The sequence below is a fragment of the Salvelinus namaycush genome, chromosome 13 (genome assembly GCF_016432855.1).
Source record: "Salvelinus namaycush isolate Seneca chromosome 13, SaNama_1.0, whole genome shotgun sequence".
NCBI lineage: Eukaryota > Metazoa > Chordata > Actinopteri > Salmoniformes > Salmonidae > Salvelinus > Salvelinus namaycush.
Genome location: NC_052319.1, coordinates 37,404,724 through 37,425,276, shown reverse-complemented (window position 1 = coordinate 37,425,276; position 20,553 = coordinate 37,404,724). Strand labels below are relative to the sequence as shown.

The 20,553-nt window shown below is 43.4% G+C and overlaps 2 protein-coding genes across 4 annotated transcripts in view; one reads left to right on the top strand and one right to left on the bottom strand.

The window, feature by feature from the left end:
- The window catches only part of uxs1 (UDP-glucuronate decarboxylase 1), an 88,357-nt gene extending 80,972 nt beyond the window's left edge, over positions 1-7,385 (top strand). For 2 of the 3 annotated variants that reach the window (XM_039007208.1, XM_039007205.1), the window contains 4 exons: positions 3,900-3,960; positions 4,455-4,512; positions 4,693-4,796; positions 6,525-7,385. In XM_039007208.1, coding sequence (XP_038863136.1) covers positions 3,900-3,960; positions 4,455-4,512; positions 4,693-4,796; positions 6,525-6,659 — 358 coding nt within the window. In that variant the 3' untranslated portion in view covers positions 6,660-7,385. Of the gene's footprint in view, positions 1-3,899; positions 3,961-4,454; positions 4,513-4,692; positions 4,868-6,524 lie in introns of all 3 variants that reach the window. The other variant, XM_039007207.1, reaches the window with a different exon arrangement.
- Positions 7,386-13,104: 5,719 nt separating this feature from the next.
- On the bottom strand, positions 13,105-18,487 carry ecrg4a (ECRG4 augurin precursor a). Its single transcript, XM_039006476.1, has 4 exons — positions 18,390-18,487; positions 15,970-16,017; positions 15,704-15,873; positions 13,105-13,415 (listed from the first exon to the last, which is right to left on the bottom strand). Exons 1-4 carry the CDS (start codon positions 18,457-18,459, stop codon positions 13,266-13,268), a joined length of 438 nt encoding a protein of 145 aa, XP_038862404.1. The 5' UTR covers positions 18,460-18,487; the 3' UTR covers positions 13,105-13,265.
- Between the last annotated feature and the right edge of the window lie 2,066 nt (positions 18,488-20,553).

Below are 20,553 nucleotides of genomic sequence, written 5' to 3'. Positions count from 1 at the left end.
AGATGGTCACTCTGAAAGAGCTCTAGAGTTCCTCTGTGGAGATGGGAGAACCTTCCAGAAGGACAACCATCTCTGCACCACTCCACCAATCAGGCCTTTACGGTAGTGGCCAGACGGAAGCCACTCCTCAGTAAAAAGTCATGACAGCCTGCTTAGTTTGCCAAAAGGCACCTAAAGACTCAGACCATGAGAAACAAGATTCTCTGGTCTGTTGAAACCAAGATTCAACACTTTGGCCTGAATACCAAGCGTCAAGTCCGGAGGAAACCTGGCACCATCCCTATGGTGAAGCATGGTGGTGGCAGCAGCATGAATGGAGCAAAGTACAGAGAGATTCTTGATAACCTGCTCTAGAGCACTCATGACCTCAGACTTGGAATGTTCACCTTCCAACAGGACAACCACCCTAAGCACACAGCCAAGACATTGCAGGAGTGGCTTCGGGACAAGTCTCTGAATGTCCTTGAGTGGCCCAGCCAGAGCCTGTACTTGAACCCGATCGAACATCTCTGGAGAGACCTGAAAATAGCTGTGCAGCAACGCTCCACATTGAACTTGACAGAGCTTGAGAGGATATGCTGAGAAGAATGGGTGAAACTCACCAAATACAGGTGTGCCAAGCTTGTAGCGTCATACCCAATAAGACTTGAGGCTATAATTGCTGTCAAAGGTGCTTTAACAAAGTACTGAGTAAAGGGTCTAAATATTTAGGTAAATGTGATATTTCTGGGGGGGTTTTAAACTGTTTTTGCTTTGTCATTATGTGGTATTGTGTGTAGATTGATGAGGGAAAAAGTAATTTAATACATTTTAGAATAAAGCTGTAACTTAATAAAATGTGGAAAGAGTCAAGGGGTCTGAATACTTTCCGAAGGCACTGTATAACAGGCTCCACTCTTCTGGGAAGGCTTTCCACTAGGTGCTGGAACATTGCTGAGGGCCATTATGTATAGCATCTTCCTTTGTCCTTCACCGGCACAGGAAGAGGGAGGTGCAAGGGGTGAGGTGAGAGAACGGAGAGGGGTGAGGGGGTATTCTTCAGACTGTACAATGTAGTAAGATGCAAAAATGTCTAAAAACATGTTTGCACTTTGTCATTATGGGGTATTTTTTTGTAGATAGTACATTCTGAACTCAGGCTGTAACACAACACCACGTGGAATAAGTCAAGGGGTGTGAATATTTCTGAAGGCACTGTGTATCATTAGGACCTCATTGAAAGCCCAGTCCAGTGAATATTTCTGAAGGCACTGTGTATCATTAGGACCTCATTGAAAGCCCAGTCCAGTGAATATTTCTGAAGGCACTGTGTATCATTAGGACCTCATTGAAAGCCCAGTCCAGTGAATATTTCTGAAGGCACTGTGTATCATTAGGACCTCATTGAAAGCCCAGTCCAGTGAATATTTCTGAAGGCACTGTGTATCATTAGGACCTCATTGAAAGCCCAGTCCAGTGAATATTTCTGAAGGCACTGTGTATCATTAGGACCTCATTGAAAGCCCAGTCCAGTGAATATTTCTGAAGGCACTGTGTATCATTAGGACCTCATTGAAAGCCCAGTCCAGTGAATATTTCTGAAGGCACTGTGTATCATTAGGACCTCATTGAAAGCCCAGTCCAGTGAATATTTCTGAAGGCACTGTGTATCATTAGGACCTCATTGAAAGCCCAGTCCAGTGAATATTTCTGAAGGCACTGTGTATCATTAGGACCTCATTGAAAGCCCAGTCCAGTCAAAATTGTTTTGTATCATTTTGTACAACAGATGATGAAACTAACACTAAAAGTGTAAAAAATGTTGATCAGTGTTAATTCCTGATAGTTGCTGGTTGAAAATACAATCTACACAGAACCTTCTAATCAGCAGGTTTGTATAGGCGGGAGTTTCGGCTTTCCATGGTGACATCATGGTGGTTAATAGACCAATAACAAAGAGAGTTCCAAACCTCTGCCAATAACCGCTAGTTTTCAGTTTTCCCCTCCCCACTCAGACCACTCCCAGATAGTCCAAAAGTCTTGCTTGAGAAAGTATTTTTTGCTAAAAGGTCATTTTTACCCATTTGAATGGAAATGTATTACAGTAAGGTACTTAATTGTTACCCACAAATTGTTTAATATTGATATAAAAAATGACAGGCCTTTTAATGTAGTGTTTTGATATGAATGGTTGAATGTACTGTGTGCTATCTACATACCTGCAAATGGTTGAATGTACTGTGTGCTATCTACATACCTGCTAATGGCTGAATGTACTGTGTGCTATCTACATACCTGCTAATGGTTGAATGTACTGTGTGCTATCTACATACCTGCTAATGGTTGAATGTACTGTGTGCTATCTACATACCTGCTAATGGGTGAATGTACTGTGTGCTATCTACATACCTGCTAATGGCTGAATGTACTGTGTGCTATCTACATACCTGCTAATGGCTGAATGTACTGTGTGCTATCTACATACCTGCTAATGGCTGAATGTACTGTGTGCTATCTACATACCTGCTAATGGCTGAATGTTTTATCTGGAGATAATAACAAGCTTTTACCGGCCTTGACAGATTCTTTCTGGTCAAAGCGAAGCCAATGCCGTTTAGGAGCGTTGAAACAGTGAATGGGTATTCATCTTAGCACCATGGCAGTTGATGTAACATTGTACTGAGTGTGATCTCTGTTTTCAAACCACAGCCTATTCATCTTTCTGTCACACCTCTCACTTCTCGCTCTCTCTCAATTCAATTTAACGTGCTTTATTGGCATGGGAAACATATGCTTACATTGCCAAAGACAGTGAAATAGATAAACATTAAAACATTTACAGTAAACATTACACTTACAAAAGAATAAAGACATTTGAAATGTCATTACACAGTGTTGTAATGATGTGTAAATGGTTAAAGTGCAAAAGGGAAAATAAATAAACATAAATATGGGTTGAATTTACAATGGCGTTTGTTCTTCACTGGTTGCCCTTTTCTTGTGGCAACAGGTCACAAATGTTGCTGCTGTAATTCGACACTGTGGTATTTCACCCAATAGATATGGGAGTTTATCAAAATTGAATTTGTTTCGAATTCTGTGTGTGGCCTGTGTAATTTGAGGGAAATATGTGTCTCTAATATGGTCATACATTTGGCAGGAGGTTAGGAAGTGCAGCTCCGTTTCCACATAATTTTGTGGGCAGTGTGCACATAGCCTGTCTTCTCTTGAGAGCCAGGTCTGTCTACGGCGGCCTTTCTCAATAGCAAGGCTATGCTCACTGACTCTGTACATAGTCAAAGCTTTCATTAATATTGGGTCAGTCACTGTGGTCAGGTATTCTGCCACTGTGTACTCTCTGTTTAGGGCCAAATTGCATTCTAGTTTGCTCTGTATATTTGTTAATTCTTTCCAATGTGTCAAGTAATTCTCTTTTTGTTTTCTCATGATTTGGTTGGGTCTAATTTTGTTGCTGTCTTGGGGCTCTGTGGGGTCTGTTTGTGAACAGAGCCCCAGAACCAGCTTGCATAGGGACTCTTCTCCAGGGTAATCTCTCTGTAGGTGATGGCTTTGCTATTTTTGGAATTGCTTCCTTTTAGGTGGTTGTAGAATTTAATGGCTCTTTTTTTCTGGATTTTGATCATTAGCGTGTATCGGCCTAATTCTTCTCTGCATGCATTATTTGGTGTTTTATGTTTTACACAGAGGATGTTTTGGAGAAATCTGCATGCGGAGTCTCACTTTGGTGTTTGTCCCATTTTGTGAATTCTTGGTTGGTGAGTGGACCCCAGACCTCACAACCATAAAGGGCAATGGGTTCTATAACTGATTATTTCTCTCTCTCTCTCCCCCCGCTCTCTCCCCCGCTCCCCCCCCCCCCCCCCCCCCTCTCTCTCTCGCTCTCTCCCCCCTCTCTCTAGTGATCTAGTGAATGGTCTGGTGTCGTTGATGAACAGTAACATCAGCAGCCCAGTCAACCTGGTAAATCCAACCTACCGGTTTCCTCTATGTCATTACATGTATTTTAAATTGTCAAAAAGTACTGATACATGTCTGATGATTGGCTAAAAAAAACAATACCATATTAGAGTCCTACTTTTATCCATTTTTTGATATTGACTACATTTATATGGTAACCTAAGACCTCTCCACACACAGAACTAGCTAGGCCAGAGTAGAATAGTTGATGTTTTTCAGTCATGCTGTAGCAGTACAACCAAGCAGTTTTCTGTAGTACCTGTCTGGAAATGGAATGGATGGAGATGTCAGAGTAGTAGGAGAGGTCTTGTAGAGAGGCTGACTGACGTACATTACTGATACACACTGTGGCTCTGATCCACCAAATTGTCCTGCTTTCACACACACGTTTTTTGTTTTTTGTAACACTCAGCTAAATTGCTTCTGAAAGGGTGTGTGTACTTTCGTCTTCCTGTGTGTGTTGATCTTCTGTGTTGGTTCATGTAATCTGCCTGTAGGGGAACCCGGAAGAACACACCATATTGGAGTTTGCTGAGCTCATCAGGAGTCTGGTCGGTGAGTGTCAGATCAACAGACCACTCATCCACTTCTTCCTTTGCTTTCTTACTCTTTCTTTCACTCTTTCTTCCCCTTTCTCTTCAAATATACCAGATCGCTGCTGTTCTCTGTCTGGATTGTACCTAACTGTACCCTTTTCTACCTCCCTTCTTCCTCCCGCCACACACACACACTTAGTGAGCCGCAGTCAGATCCAGTTCCTTCCAGAGGCGCAGGACGACCCTCGGAGACGCCGCCCCGACATTCGCAAAGCCAAGATGATGCTGGGCTGGGAACCTGTGGTCAGTGCAAACACACACTGGATACACACACTAGACACAAAGCCAAGATGATGCTGGGCTGGGAACCTGTGGTCAGTGCAAACACGCACACACTGGATACACACACTAGACACAAACGTGCGTACATACACAACTTCATATATACAGTTGAAGTCGGAAGTTTACATACACTTAGTTTGGAGTCATTAAAACTCGTTTTTCAACCACTCCACAAATTTCTTGTTAACAAACTATAGTTTTGGCAAATCGGTTAGGACATCTACTTTGTGCATGACACAAGTAATTTTTCTAACAATTGTTTACAGACACATTATTTCACTTATAATTCACTGTATCACAATTCCAGTGGGTCAGAAGTTTACATACACTAAGTTGACTGTGCCTTTAAACAGCTTGGAAAATTATGTCATGGCTTTAGGAGCTTCTGATAGGCTAATTGACATCATTTGAGTCAATTGGAGGTGTACCTGTGGATGTATTTCAAGGCCTACCTTCAACCTCAGTGCCTCTTTGCTTGACATCATGGGAAGATCAAAAGAAATCGGCCAAGACTTCAGAAAAACAATTGTAGACCTCCACTAGTCTGGTTCATCCTTGGGAGCAATTTTCAAATGCCTGAAGGTATCACGTTCATCTGTACAAACAATAGTACGCAAGTATAAACACCATGGGACCACGCAGCCGTCATACCGCTCAGGAAGGAGAAGCATTCTGTTTCTTAGAGATGAACGTACTTTGGTGCGAAAAGTACAAATCAATCCCAGAACAACAGCAAAGGACCTTGTGAAGATGCTGGAGAAACTTTTTGGAGAAATGTCCTCTGGTCTGATGAAACAAAAATAGAACTGTTTGGCCATAATGATCATCGTTATGTTTGGAGGAAAAAGAGGGAGGCTTGCATGCCGAAGAACACCATCCCAACCGTGAAGAACGGGAGTGGCAGCATCATGTTATGGGGGTGCTTTGCTGCAGGAGGGACTGTTGCACTTCACAAAATAGATGGCATCATGTGGAAGGGAAATTATGTGGATATATTGAAGCAACATCAAGACATCAGTCAGGAAGTTTTAAAGCTTGGTCGCAAATGGGTCTTCCAAATGGACAATGATCCGAAGCATACTTCCAAAGTTGTGACAAAATGGCCTAAGGGCAACAAAGTCAAGGTATTGGAGTGGCCATCACAAAGCCCTGACCTCAATCCCATAGAACATTTGTGGGCAGAACTGAAAAAGCATGTGCGAGCAAGGAGGCCTACAAACCTGACTCAGTTACACCAGCTCTGTCAGGAGGAATGGGTCAAAATTCACCCAACTTTCTGTGGGAAGCTTTTGGAAGGCTACCCGAAACGTTTGACCCAATTTAAAGGCAATGCTACCAAATTTAGTGTATGCAAACTTCTGACCCACTGGGAATGTGATGAAAGGAATAATTCGCTCTACTATTATTCTGACATTTCACATTCTTAAAATAAAGTGGTGATCCTAACTGACCTAAGACAGGGAATTTTTGCTAGGATTAAATGTCAGGAATTGTGAAACTGAGTTTAAATGTATTTGGCTAAGGCGTATGTAAACTTCCGACTTCAAATATATATATATTTGAAGTTTACATACGCCTTAGCCAAATACACACATGCGGCTAGACACACACACTCTCAATGCATTTAATCATACGTCTACTATACATACGATGATGTTCTGTAAGACGTGTGTGTTGTTGTGTTGCCAGGTGCCGTTAGAGGAGGGCCTGAACAAGACCATCCAGTACTTCAGCCGGGAGCTGGAGCACCAGGCCAACAACCAGTACATCCCCAAGCCCAAGGCAGCACGCCAGAAGAAAGGACGACCAAGACAACACAATTGAGCTCAAGGGGTCAAGGGTCACACCATCCCCAAAGGCTGCTGGGACACCGGAGGACCCGGGACCCTCAGAGAACTCTCTTGAGTTTGACGCGAAGAAGAAATGTTCCTGTGTCTGCTGTGGTTTTTGTGGCATCGGGGCGATGCTTTTCAGTCACAAACGTGCCTGAAAGCAAGAGTAGAATCACAAACAGATAATAAAAAAAACTGACAACGATCAGAACCCAGTCTTGCACTCTGGTTTGTTTTTGTCAATACAGGCTGTTATTTAAGATCAGGCTTGAGAGAAGTGTTTTGTTGCGTTGTTTACACTGTGCAGTTTGTGTCATTTGTTTTGTGATGCCGTGATCTATTTTATTACCTGCATTGATTCCTGGCTCTTACGTAAGACTGCTTTGTATTCCAACCATTGCAACATTGGTGGAGAGGAGAAGCGAGGAGAGGTGAAGGAGAGTGAGTTCGTTTGTTCAAAGCCTCAGATGGGTGTGCTAGGCCCCGCCCCTTTCTAAACTTGCTCTGGTGCTGTGCAGTGAGCTGTAAGCCTGGACACACACACACGCCACTCAAGAGTGTGTTTCTGTGTCACTGTGTGTGTGTGTGTCTTGTGATTCTGAGTAACTTTTGGGATAACCTTTGTGAAAGCTCTACTGTCAAATCGGAAATCCAGAAATCTTATATAATCAATTTTAGGTGAAAATGCTATTTTAATAAAATATTTCCAATAAATGTCTCCCGTGTGTGTGTCTCACTTCTAAAACCTTGGTGTTACTATTCTGGTAGTTCCAATCTGGAGGTAGGAAGGTTAGTCAATAATGTGAGGCTGAGCAATGAGTCAGTCTTTATTTATACTGATCCTCTAGAGATCCTAGACAAACAAACAATACAAACAGAACTCAACAGCTGGTGTAAAGAGATAGGAAGAGAAAAGCCAGATCTGGAGCAGGAGCCGGGGGCCATTAGATTAGGCTGGGGAGAAGTGTGAGAGAGGAGACAGTTTAGTTGAATTTATTTGCACCAAATAAACAAGTGATAGAGAACAATACAAAAAGTATAAACGGTGTGCAGGTGTTGTTGGAAGCCCAAGGGTTTATTTGAAAACCACCCCCCCCACATTTTGTTTTACAATACATAAGTACAAAAATAAAAATGGTTAAAACAAAACCTACTAATTATAAATGATTTGTGCAGTAATCACACACAAAAAAAGCGTTGTTTAAATGTGTGAGAGTTAGCCTATATGGAGATTACTGTGTAGTTTGGTTCATCAGGCTGTCTTCACTTGAAGTTATTGAGAGATGGTCATGTAAAAATAAAAGTTTCAGAGTATGGTACCTCTGTATCTGACAGAGAATTGACTATGTGAGGTGTGGCAGTGGAGGGGGTAAAGGTTATCGCAGTGTCTTGTGTTATATACAGTCAGGTCCATAAATATTTGGACATGGACCAAGTTATTATTTTAGCTGTCTACCATAAACATATTGGAGTTGAAATTAAATAATGAATATGAGCTGAAAGTGCAGACTTTCAGCTTTAATTTGAGGGTGAACGGTGTAGGAATTACAGCACTGCACATATGTGCCCCCCTTTTAAAGGGACCAAAAGTAATTAGACAATTGTCTGCTCAGCTGTTTCATGGCCGGGTGTGTGTTATTCCCTCGTTAGTTAATTTACAGGTAAGCAGACAAAAGGTCTGGAGTTGATTTCAAGTGTGCATTTGGAATCTGTTGCTGTTAACCCTCGATATGAAGTACAAAGAGCTGTCACTGCCAGTGAAACAAGCCATCATAGGCTGAAAAATCAAAACAAACCCATCAGAGAGATAGCTAAAACATTAGGTGTGGCCAAATCTACTATTTGGTACATTCTTAAAAAGAAAGAACACACTGACGAGCTCAGGAACACCAAAAGGCCCAGAAGACCACAGAAAACAACTGTGGTAGATGACAGAATAATTATTTCCCTGGTGAAGAAAAACCCATTCACAACAGTTGACCAGATGAAGAACACCCTCCAGGAGGTAGGTGTCTCTGTGTCAAAGTCAACAATCAAGAGAAGACTTCACCAGAGTAAATACAGAGAGTTTACCACAAGATGTAAACCATTGGTAAGTCTCAAAAACAGGAAGACCAGATTAGTTTGCCAAAAAACATCTAAAAAGCCTGTACAGTTCTGGAACAACGTCCTATGGTCAGATGAGACAAAGATCAACTTGTACCAGAATGATGGGAAGAGAAGAGTGTGGAGAAGGGAGGGAACTGCTCATGATCCAAAGCATACCACCTCATCTGTGAAGCATGGTGAAGGTAGTGTTATTGCATTGGCATGTATGGCTGCCAATGGAACTTGTTCCCTTGTATTTATTGATGATGTGACTGCTGACAAAAGCAGCAGGATGAATTCTGAAGTGTTAAGGGCTATACTATCTGCTCAGATTCAGCCAAATGCTTCAAAACTCATTGGACGGTGCTTCACAGTGCAGATGGACAATGACCCGAAGCGTACTGCGAAAGCAACCCAATACTTTTTTAAGGCAAAGAAGTGGAATGTTCTGCAAGTCAATCACCTGACCTGGATCCAATTGAGCATTCATTTCACTTGCTGAAGGCAAAACGCCCCAAGAACAAGCAGGAAGTGAAGACAGCTGTAGTAAAGGCCTGGCAGAGCATCACCAGGGAAGAAACCCAGAATCTGGTGATGTCTGTGGGTTCCAGACTTCAGGCAGTCATTGACTGCAAAGGATTTGGAATCAAGTATTAAAACTCACAATTTATTTGATGATTATGTTAATATGTTCAATTACTTTTGAGCCCATAAAATTGGGGGCTATGTATGAAAAAAATGTAATTCCTACACAGTTCATACAATCATTTTGACAAAACCCTTAAATTACAGATGAAAGTCTACACTTAAAGCACATATTGACTGTTTCCTTTCAAATCCATTGTGGTGGTGTACACAGCCAAAATGATGCAAATACTTATGGACCTGACTATAGATGGATTTCAGTAATTAACCTGGAAGAATCCATTGAAGGGTTTAGATAAACTGTCCGAGCAGTATTCCTTCCAAAAATGTTAGAAAAAGCTGTTGCACAGCAACTCACTGCCTTCCTGAAGGCACAATGTATACAAAATGCTTCGGTCTGGTTTTAGACCCCATCATTGCACTGAGACTACACTCGTGAAGGTGCAGGTGCGGTAGTAGTTGTGGAATTGTTAGGTTAGATTACTCGTTGGTTATTACTGCATTGTCGGAACTAGAAGCACAAGCATTTCGCTGCACTCGCATTAACATCTGCTAACCATGTGTATGTGACACATAACATTTGATTTGATTTAATTTAAATGACCTTTTTATTTTTATATTTTTTTTTAGCCCCTTTTCTCCCCAATTTTCGTGGTATCCAATCGCTAGTAATTACTATCTTGTCTCATCGCTGCAACTCCCGTACGGGCTCGGGAGAGACGAAGGTCGAAAGCCACGCGTCCTCCCGAAGCACAACCCAACCAAGCCGCACTGCTTCTTAACACAGCGCACCTCCAACCCGGAAGCCAGCCGCACCAATGTGTCGGAGGAAACACCGTGCACCTGGCCCCCTTGGTTAGCGCGCACTGCGCCCGGCCCGCCACAGGAGTCGCTGGAACGCGATGAGACAAGGATATCCCTACCTGCCAAACCCTCCCTAACCCGGACGACGCTAGCCCAATTGTGCGTCACCCCACGGACCTCCCGGTCGCGGCCGGCTGCGACAGAGCCTGGGCGCGAACCCAGAGACTCTGGTGGCGCAGCTAGCACTGCGATGCAGTGCCCTAGACCACTGCGCCACCCGGGAGGCCCTAAATGACCTTTTAATGGCGTCAGACCAAGGCTCTACATCTGTCCTCGTGCTCCTAGACCTTAGTGCTGCTTTTGACACCATCGATCATGACATTCTTTTGGAGCGATTGGAAACCCAAATTGCTCTACATGGACAAGTTCTGGCCTGGTTTAGATCTTAACTGTCGGAAAGATATCAGTTTGTCTCTGTGGATGGTTTGTCCTCTGACAAATCAACTGTAAGTTCTGGTGTTCCTCAAGGTTCCGATTTAGGACCACTGTTCTTTTCACAATATATTTTACCTCTTGGTGATGTCATTCGGAAACATAATGTTAACTTTCACTGCTATGCGGACGATACACAGCTGTGCATTTCGATGAAACATGGTGAAGCCCCAAAATTGCCCTCCCTGGAAGCCTGTGTTTCAGATATAAGGAAGTGGATGGCGACAAAACAGAGATGCTTGTTCTAGGTCCCAAGAAACTAAGAGATCTTCTGTTGGATCTGACAATTAATCTTGATGGTTGTAAAGTCGTCTCAAATAAAACCGTGAAGGACCTCAGCGTTACTCTAGACCCTGATCTCTCTTTTGACGAACGTATCAAGACTATTTAAAGGACAGTTTTTTTCCATCTTCGTAACATTGCAAAAATCAGAAACTTTCTGTCAAAAAATGATGCAGAAAAGTTAATCCATGCTTTTATCACTTCTAGATTAGACTACTGCAATGCTCTACTTTCTGGATACACGGATAAAGCACTAAATAAACTTCAGTTAGTGCTAAACACGGCTGCTAGAATCTTGACTAGAACCAAAAAAAGGTATCATATTACTCCAGTGCTAGCCTGAGTGTAGTCTGGCACAGGGGTGTGAAGGTGAACGGAAAGCACTGGAGCAACGAACTGCCCTTGCTGTCTCTGCCTAATCTCCACCAGGATTCTCTGCCTCTAACCCTATTACGGGGGTTAAGTCCCTGGCTTACTGGTGCTCTTCCATCCCGTCCCTAGAAGGGGTGTGTCTCTTGAGTGGGTTGAGTCACTGACGTGATCTTCCTGTCCGGGTTTGGCGCCCTCCTTGGGTTTGTGCCGTGGGAGAGATCTTTGTGGGCTATACTCAGCCTTGTCTCAGGGTAGTGAGTTGGTGGTTTGAAGATATCCCTCTAGTGTTGTGGGGGCTGTGCTTTGGCAAAGTGGGTGGGGTTATATCCTGCCTGGTTGGCCCTGTCCGGGGGTATCATCGGACGGGGCCACAGTGTTTCCCAACCCCTCCTGTACCACCCTCCAGTATTTATGGTGCAATAGTTTGTGTCGGGGGGCTAGGATCAGTCTGTTATGTCTGGAGTATTTCTTATCTGGTGTCTTGTGTGAATTTAAGTATGCTCCCCATAATTCTCTCTCTCTCCCTCTACCTCCCCTCCCGGAGGACCTGAGCCCTAGGACCATGCCTCAGGACTACCTGGCCTGATGACTCCTTGCTGACCCAGTCCACCTGGTCGTGCTGCTGCTCCAGTTTCAACTGTTCTGCCTGCAGCTATGGAACCCTGACCTGTTCACTGGACGTGTTACCTGTCCCAGACCTGCTGTTTTAAACTCTCTAGAGACAGCAGGTGCGGTAGAAATACTCTGAATGATCGGCTATGAAAAGCCAACTGACATTTACTCCTGAGATGCTGACCTGTTGCACCCTCTACAACCACTGTGATTATTATTATTATTTGACCCTGCTGGTCATCTATGAACATTTGAACATCTTGACCATGTTCTGTTATAATCTCCACCCGGCACAGCTAGAAGAGGACTGGCCACCCCTCAGAGCCTGGTTCCTCTCTAGGTTTCTTCCTAGGTTCCTGCCTTTCTAGGGAGTTTTTCCTAGCCACCGTGCTTCTACATCTGCATTGCTGCATTGCTGAAAGTGCATGTTTTGCGTACGTTAATGTTGTAAATAGACAGGTTCTTGAGTTTCTTAAACAAAGGTGCAGATGGAGCCAGGTAATTAGAGGAGGCTAGTCTTGCAAATGTATTTTGTATGATGAGTAATTTGTGTGGATAGGAGGCATATGTGCTGGCCCAGACAATATTACAGTAAATGAGATATGGTAAATTAAGCTACAGTATAGAGTTAGGAAGTAAGCCTGATGAACCAAACCACTAATCTTTCTGATGATACCAACAGATTTCATCAACTGAATATGATCTTTCCAGGACAACTGTTCATCAATTAAAACTACAAGGATCTAGTGGATGTGACTTGTTCCATTTCATTCCCACCAATTGAGATTCTGGCTCTTTTTTTAACCATATTTCTTATTTTTACTAGTGAACAAAATAAAGTTAGATTTTTTTACATTTAAAGATAATTTGTTTATCTGGAACCATTCAGAAAATCTGTCCATGCCTGAGTTGGCTTCGTTAATTAGTGAATAAAAATTATTGTGTGATAAAATCTAATTGGTATCCTCAGCAAAGAGAATGGGAGGTACGGTAGAAGACACAGCAGCAAGGTCATTGATATAGATTAGGAATAACAAAGGTCCCGTTATCCAACCCTGTGCCACGCCACAGGATGTCTTGGCCCTAAGGGATGGGTTAGAAACGAGTGAAAAGCATGAGCTGATGCACACCCAAAAATGTTTGTTGAGGTGTTGATTAACGGAAAGTAAACTGTATACAAAGAAAGAAAGGAAGTTGCACACTATATGAGGGGGAAATAGAGAGGGGGCTGGGGTTAGAAGTAGTGAAGGAAGAGAGAGGTTAGTCTTACGCTATGAGAGAGAGAGTGAGACAGCATGTGGAGTTAGTAGTAGTCGTAGTTGACGTCGGCTCCGTGACGGTGTGCTCCTCTGTCTCTGGGTCCAATGGGAGAGTTCTCGTCATAATGGTGCTGGCGACCCTGATCGCTGGACCGCGCGTGGTCCATCCAGTAGGACAGGTCTGTCTCCAGTCTCTGGGGAGGGGAAAAACACGACCACAACCCCAACTCAAAAGATCTGAAACATTGGAAATGTGCAAGAAATATTGTAACATTTCCACTCCGCTCATTAGAGAGCAGGGTTATGCAATCAACTTGTTGCTCATACCCATCAGATCCTTTCAGATCTACTGGATTGCTTAGCGGGTAAAGGAGAGGAGCTAGGGGGTAAGGGGGTAGGAGCTAGGGGGTAAGGGAGTAGGAGCTAGGGGTTAAGGGAGTAGGAGCTAGGGAGTAGGAGCTAGGGGGTAAGGGACTAGGAGCTAGGGGGTAAGGGGGTAAGGAGTTAGGGGTAAGGGTTTAGGAGCTAGGGGGTAAGGAGATAAGGGGTAAGGGGCTATGGGGTTGATTTGCTAGTCAGTAGATGTTTTGGAGATGATTTGAACAGGACAGCTGGAATGCATAGAGTATAGACCAACATGGTTTAAAATGCAGAGGCTGTCGGATCCAACAGCAAGAGAGGCAGGTTCAGGCAACAGGAAATGACACATACCCAGGAAGTCATTAAAGCAATCCTACTGATTGACCTACAGGAGCTGTCAGCTGTCTACAGGAGCTGTCAGCTGTCTACAGGAGCTGTCAACTGTCTACAGGAGCTGTCAGCTGTCTACAAAACTGAGGAGCAAACAACTTTCTCCTTCCTTTACTTTATTCATAACCTCTACTTCTCAATACTTCTCTCTCTCGGTCTGTCTCTCAGTTTCGTCTCCCCCACTCTCTGTCATTCTTTCTGATTTGTTTTTGCCAAAGATTTTCTCCCTGGTCCTGGTGTTTCTAAAGATCTCCATTGGAATCATTGATCTGGAAGAAACATAGCTAGAGAGGAAAAAAAGCTTGAAAGTGTGTGTGTGTGTGTATTCAAGGTGTGTCAGGCACAGTGATGTCCATAGTGGTGGAGAATAATTATCTTCTTTGAATAGAGTCTCTAGGTCCTGCTGTGGCAGAAACATCCATCTGCTTTTATCTAGTCTGATAACGACAACAAATTAGCCTGGGCATTATCCCTCCCATCCACCCACCCACCCACCCACCCTTTTTATGTTTTGTATAGCGTGTCACGTCTGCTCCCGCTCTTCCCTCCCCCTGGCGCTTGAGGGCGCCAGGTTGCCCTGCATCGCGCACTCCTGCCATCCATCACGCACACCTGCCATTCCTCGTCACGCGCATCAGCGTTATTGGACTCACCTGGACTCACTTATCACCTGTTCATTTCCTCCCCTATATTTGTCACTTCCCCAGCTCTGTTCCCCGCTGCTGCATTGTATCGTTTTTGTCTTTAGTATTAGTTTACTGACGCTGCTCCTGTCTCGTTCCACGTCCGTCTTTATTAAATGTTTTACTCCCCGTACCTGCTTCGCCTCTCCAGCGTCATCTCATGTGACATAGCGATGTAGTTTGTGTTTGCAGTGTTGCCTAGTTGTTGAAAGTGTTGCATTGCACAGGTCGGTCATCGTAGTGTATGCATACGTAGTGTATGCTCTAGCGCCTATGACTGGGCAGTATGGCTTTACTGCACAGACCTGTACCTTAGAGACAATTTGCACCTTAGAGACTACCTAGACCTTACAAATGATTTGCACTGACTAACCACACATCCAACCCTCTTGCTCACTCACACACACTCACACACACACAGGGTAGTAGAATCAATAGAATACAATTGAACAGCACTGTTGACTGTGTGTGTAAGTACAGTCCATTATTACTATGCTACCTCTTCTACTACTACTTATTATTGATTAATATACTGCATTGTTGAGGGAGCTAGCATATAGGCATTTTGCTGGAACTGTATATGAGATGAATAGATTTGATTTGACTTTGTACACTGGCATTTTGCCATAATATTCATTTTTCTCACATAGATGCTTTAGATCTTAGTGCTTTGTATAATGGCTGTTCTCCCCCATGTAGCTGTGGATTGTTTCTCGTAGGCCTATACTTCTACGGATCGTAGTACTGTTTACCCTATCCCATATCTGGGGCCAGGAGTTTTTACAACCTTGTGACCTAATCATATAACATATGCAATACTATGATAATGGCCCATAGTAGGGTTAGGTCACAGTGTCAGATTAAACTCAAGACCCTACCCCATTCCGTTACCCCTCTCTTCACTGTTTCAGGGGGAGTTGGAAAATGCAAAAAAAAACATATTCCCATTTCACACAATTACACACATGTACATGTGTGAAATACGGCAAATATAAGCACCTGCCAAATTATTATTATTATTTATTATTCAACCCTCTTGGCCCACTCACCGTCTCATCGAAGCCCATGTACATGAACTGCATGATCCACTGCTGCACATCTGGCCTGCTGCGGTCCCAGATGTTCCTCTTGGGCCGCCGTAGCTTGGCCAGGAATTCTTTGGCCTTGGCGGGAGCAACAGCCACCCTGTACTTAGAGGAAGCGCTACCGTCACCCACCACTGGGGGGAGGCAGAGAGGAGACTTGTAATGGCAGGATTATGTAAAGTAAGTGCAGTGTTTAATGTGTGTATGTAAAAGCCATCTGTCAATATTACCATCTCTTTTCTTCAGGATCTTGTGAAGGCTGCTCTCACTGGAAACATCTGATAAAGAGAGTCAATAGGACACTTAGTGGGGTTAATGTGGGTTAATGTATAGCCTAGAATCCCTTTAGCAAGGGAGAGGAGACTACTGTAGTGTAAAACCATTGTGATTATAAAGTTAGATTGTGGTGTGATAAATCCCAGCTCATTCAGTAGAGGCTTAGCACACACACGCACACACACACAAACAGCCAGAAGTGGAGCACATGAATGAGGTTATAGGAAATGGTTTGCAGGAGTCTAAGTTGCAAATGATCAATTTCCCCACTAAACTTTTTTTTTCCGCCTACAGTAGCAGTCTGTCTAGAGAGGAGGAGGGGTGTTTGCTATTTGCTGCCTCACATTTACATGAATGATGAATGAGACTTTCCACTGAGAGATCTGCCTGGTCTGCTTTCTGTCCCTACCTCGCTCTCCCTCTTTCTCTCTTCTTCCCAGTAGCAGTCTGTCTAGAGAGGAGGAGGGGTGTTTGCTATTTGCTGCCTCACATTTATGTCTAGGCAACCCTTCTCGCTCATCAAAATTGTGGTAAAGAGACAGCTAGAAAAGCCTTTTGAGGTGAAAGGGATTAATGGAATTTCCATGGCCAGCTAGTTGGCCAGCTAGTTCAGTGACACATTAAGTCCATTGTGGCTTGTCTCCTGTTTTAGAATATACAGTGTCTTCAGAAAGTATTCACACACTAACTTTTTCCATATTTTGTTGTGTTACAGCCTGAATTTAAAATTGATTAAATTTAGATTTTGTTCCATTGATCTACACACAATGCCCCACAATGCCAAAGTGGAATTGAGTTTTTAGACATTTTTAGAAATGAATACAAAATGTAAAGCTGAACTGTCTTGAGTCAATAAGTATTCAACCCCTTTATAATGGCGAGCCTAAATACAGTCAGGAGTAAAAATGTGCTTAACAAGTCACATAAGTTGCATGGACTTGCTCTGTGTGCAATAATTGTGGTTAACATTATTTTTAAATGACTATCCCATCTCAGTACCCCATACATATAATTATCTGTAAGGTCCCTCAGTCGAGCTGTGAATGAAGACCAGGGAGGTTTTCAATACCTCGCAAAGAAGGGCACCTATTGGTAGATAACAAAAAAAGCAGACACTGAATATCCCTTCGAGCATGGTGAAGTTATTAATTACGCTTTGGATGGTGTATCAATACACCCAGTCACTACAAAGATACAGACGTCCATCCTAACTCAGTTCCGGGAGAGGAAGGAAACAGTTACAGAGTTTGATGGCTGTGATGGGAGAAAACTGAGGATGGATCAACATTATAGTTACTCCACGATACTAACCTAAATGACAGAGTGAAAAGAAGGAAGTCTATACAGAATAAAAATATTCAAAAACATGCATCCTGTTTGCAACAAGACACTGAAGTAATACTGCAAAGAATTTAACTTTTTATCCTGAATACAAAGCATTATGTTTTGGGCAAATCCAACACAGCACATTACTGAGTACCACTCTTCATATGTTCAAGCATGGCGGTGGCTGCATCATGTTATGGATATGCTCCTCATCGGCAAGGACAAGTTAGTTTGTTTAAGATAAAAAATACATGGAATAGATCCAAGCACAGGCAAAATCCTAGAGGAAGACCTGGTTCAGTCTGCTTTCCAACAGACACTGGGAGACAAATTCACCTTTCAGCAGGAAAGTTTATTCCCCACTGGGTCAAACAGCTGCAAAGACAGAGAAATGTTTACACAAGCACCTATATTTATACCCTCCTACTAGGAGGAGTCAACTCCTTGCACATCTAGACAGCCAATCCATCTCTGCTGCTAAGTCAGGAAATTAATTGGTTCCTCTCAGTGGTGTAGTCATGGCCCTGCCTCCTATATGTGTGTCATAGGACTGTTCCTTCTCACTTCATCTGACCTGATCTGACCCCCCCCCCCCTCCCCCCAGGAGCCATGAGATTTAACAATACCATGTATTAACATGTAAACTAGTTCTAGTATAGTAACATGAATAAGTATTTATTTAAAGCTAGATTCCACAACCACACAAGAGAAAGAAATGTGTTACCCATTCATGCATTATGCAAAAATAACTCAGCACTCACCTTAGATAATTCAAATACCCGATAAAACTTCATAAAACATACCATCAATCTTCAAACTTGAAGTTCTTACATAACTATATGAATTAACACTTCAGTGTATCAGATGTTGCTTCAGAAGCTTTGTTAATCTAAGTTTGGTTCCATATGGGTGAAATCAAATTATCTAGCATAGTAGGAGGTTTGGGGGGACAGAATGATAGATGGGAGGAGATGGAGACAGAAAGATCGTTGAAAGAAAGGAGCTAGAGAGAGAGGTAGACAGGAAGAGAAAGCGAGAGTTACCTCACCTGCGAGGGCCAGCAATGTGAGCAGAGCGGTGAGCCCTACCAACCTCAGATAAAGCCGTTGAGAAGCCATGGTGTCCCCTTCGCTCTCGCGTTCTGACCCGTCTAATGGCAACACACACCACAAACACACAGATACAGGGGGCGCCGTTGGGGCCGCGAGCCAAACGTTCCGATCGGAAACTGGCCCGTAGTGGCTTAATGTCGTTTATCCCAAAATCCAACCCACAGAAACAGGCCTGACTGAAGTAGTGTTTTTTCTTCTAATGGAATGTTCATGTGTGCCTGGGGTTCTTTTCCATCTAGTAAGTACAGCAGCAGCAGTGAGAGAGGAAGAGAGAGGAGTTTTAACCGTATAGCTGCTGTTCTCCCTATACAGTGTATACCAAAGGTGAACTTGCAAACTTGAGCCAACGATAAACCTCTGAATTATTACCACACAATTAAGTCGACTGAATTAACGTTGCTGAGAAAGTGTCAAAATGGAGGCTGTAGTGGTAGAATGAGTAAGGGAACCCAGTGTGGGGGGGGGGGGGGAGGAAGGAGAGAGAGAGAGAGAGAGAGAGAGAGAGAGAGAGAGAGAGAGAGAGAGAGAGAGAGAGAGAGAGAGAGAGAGAGAGAGAGAGAGAGAGAGAGAGAGAGAGAGAGAGAGAGAGAGAGAGAGAGAGAGAGAGAGAGAGAGAGAGAGAGAGAGAGAGAGAGAGAGAGAGAGAGAGAGAGAGAGAGAGAGAGAGAGAGAGAGAGAGAGAGAGAGAGAGAGAGAGCACAAAGAACTAGCTATGCAAAATGGAGATCTATGGATAAACCACTTCTCCAACCTTTTTGGACAAGAGCAAAAGCATATACATGATAGATTGTGCAAAGCTGTTATCAAGGCAAATGGTGGCTATTTGAAGAATCTCAAATATAAAATATATTTTGATTTGTTTAACACTTTTTTGGTTACTACATGATTCTATATGTGTTATTTCATAGTTTTGATGTCTTCACTATTATTCTACAATGTAGAAAATAGTAAAAATAAAGAAAAACCCTTGAATGAGTAGGTGTTTTCAAACATTTGAACGGTAGTGTACATGATCAATAACACATCTTAGAATCAGCTATTAAAGACTACCAGAAACCATTGGATTCTCTAATTACATTGACTGAACGACAGGACAAAATACAAACTGTCCAACCCAAAAAGCCCTGTGGTGTTGATGGTATCCTACATGAAATGAAAAAAATATACAGACCACAATTTCAACTTGGATATACCCAAACTCTTGAATCTGGCATCTTGCTCAATATTTGGAATCAAGGTCTGATCACCCCAATCCAGAAAAGTCTAGACAAATTTGACCCCAATAATTACCGCAGGATCTGTGTCAAATGTAACCTCGGCAAAATCCCCTACAGTATTAAAAAAAAAAAATGTTGATCATATTACTCCAGTGCTAGCCTCCCTAAACTGGCTTCCTGTTAAGGCAAGGGCTGATTTCAAGGTTTTACTGCTAACCTACAAAGCATTACATGGGCTTGCTCCTACCTATCTTTCCGATTTGGTCCTGCAGTACATACCTACACGTACGCTACGGTCACAAGACGCAGGCCTCCTAATTGTCCCTAGAATTTCTAAGCAAACAGCTGGAGGCAGGGCTTTCTCCTATAGAGCTCCATTTTTATGGAATGGTCTGCCTACCCATGTGAGAGACGCAGACTCGGTCTCAACCTTTAAGTCTTTACTGAAGACTCGTCTCTTCAGTGGGTCATATGATTGAGTGTAGTCTGGCCCAGGAGTGTGAAGGTGAACGGAAAGGCTCTGGAGCAACGAACCGCCCTTGCTGTCTCTGCCTGGCCGGTTCCCCTCTCTCCACTGGGATTCTCTGCCTCTAACCCTATTACAGGGGCTGAGTCACTGGCTTACTGGTGCTCTTTCATGTCGTCCCTAGGAGGGGTGCGTCACTTGAGTGGGTTGAGTCACTGACGTGATCTTCCTGTCTGGGTTGGCGCCCCCCCTTGGGTTGTGCCGTGGCGGAGATCTTTGTGGGCTATACTCGGCCTTGTCTCAGGATGGTAAGTTGGTGGTTGAAGATATCCCTCTAGTGGTGTGGGGGCTGTGCATTGGCAAAGTGGGTGGGGTTATATCCTTCCTGTTTGGCCCTGTCCGGGGGTATCATCAGGT

Coding starts and splice junctions, on each gene's coding strand:
- ecrg4a (XM_039006476.1), bottom strand. CDS start 18,459: ATGGCTTCTCAACGGCTTTATCTGAGGTTGGTAGGGCTCACCGCTCTG. Junction 16,018..18,389: donor CACATTGCTGGCCCTCGCAG/GTGAGGTAACTC, acceptor TCTCTTTATCAG/ATGTTTCCAGTGAGAGCAGC. Junction 15,874..15,969: donor GATCCTGAAGAAAAGAGATG/GTAATATTGACA, acceptor GCCTCCCCCCAG/TGGTGGGTGACGGTAGCGCT.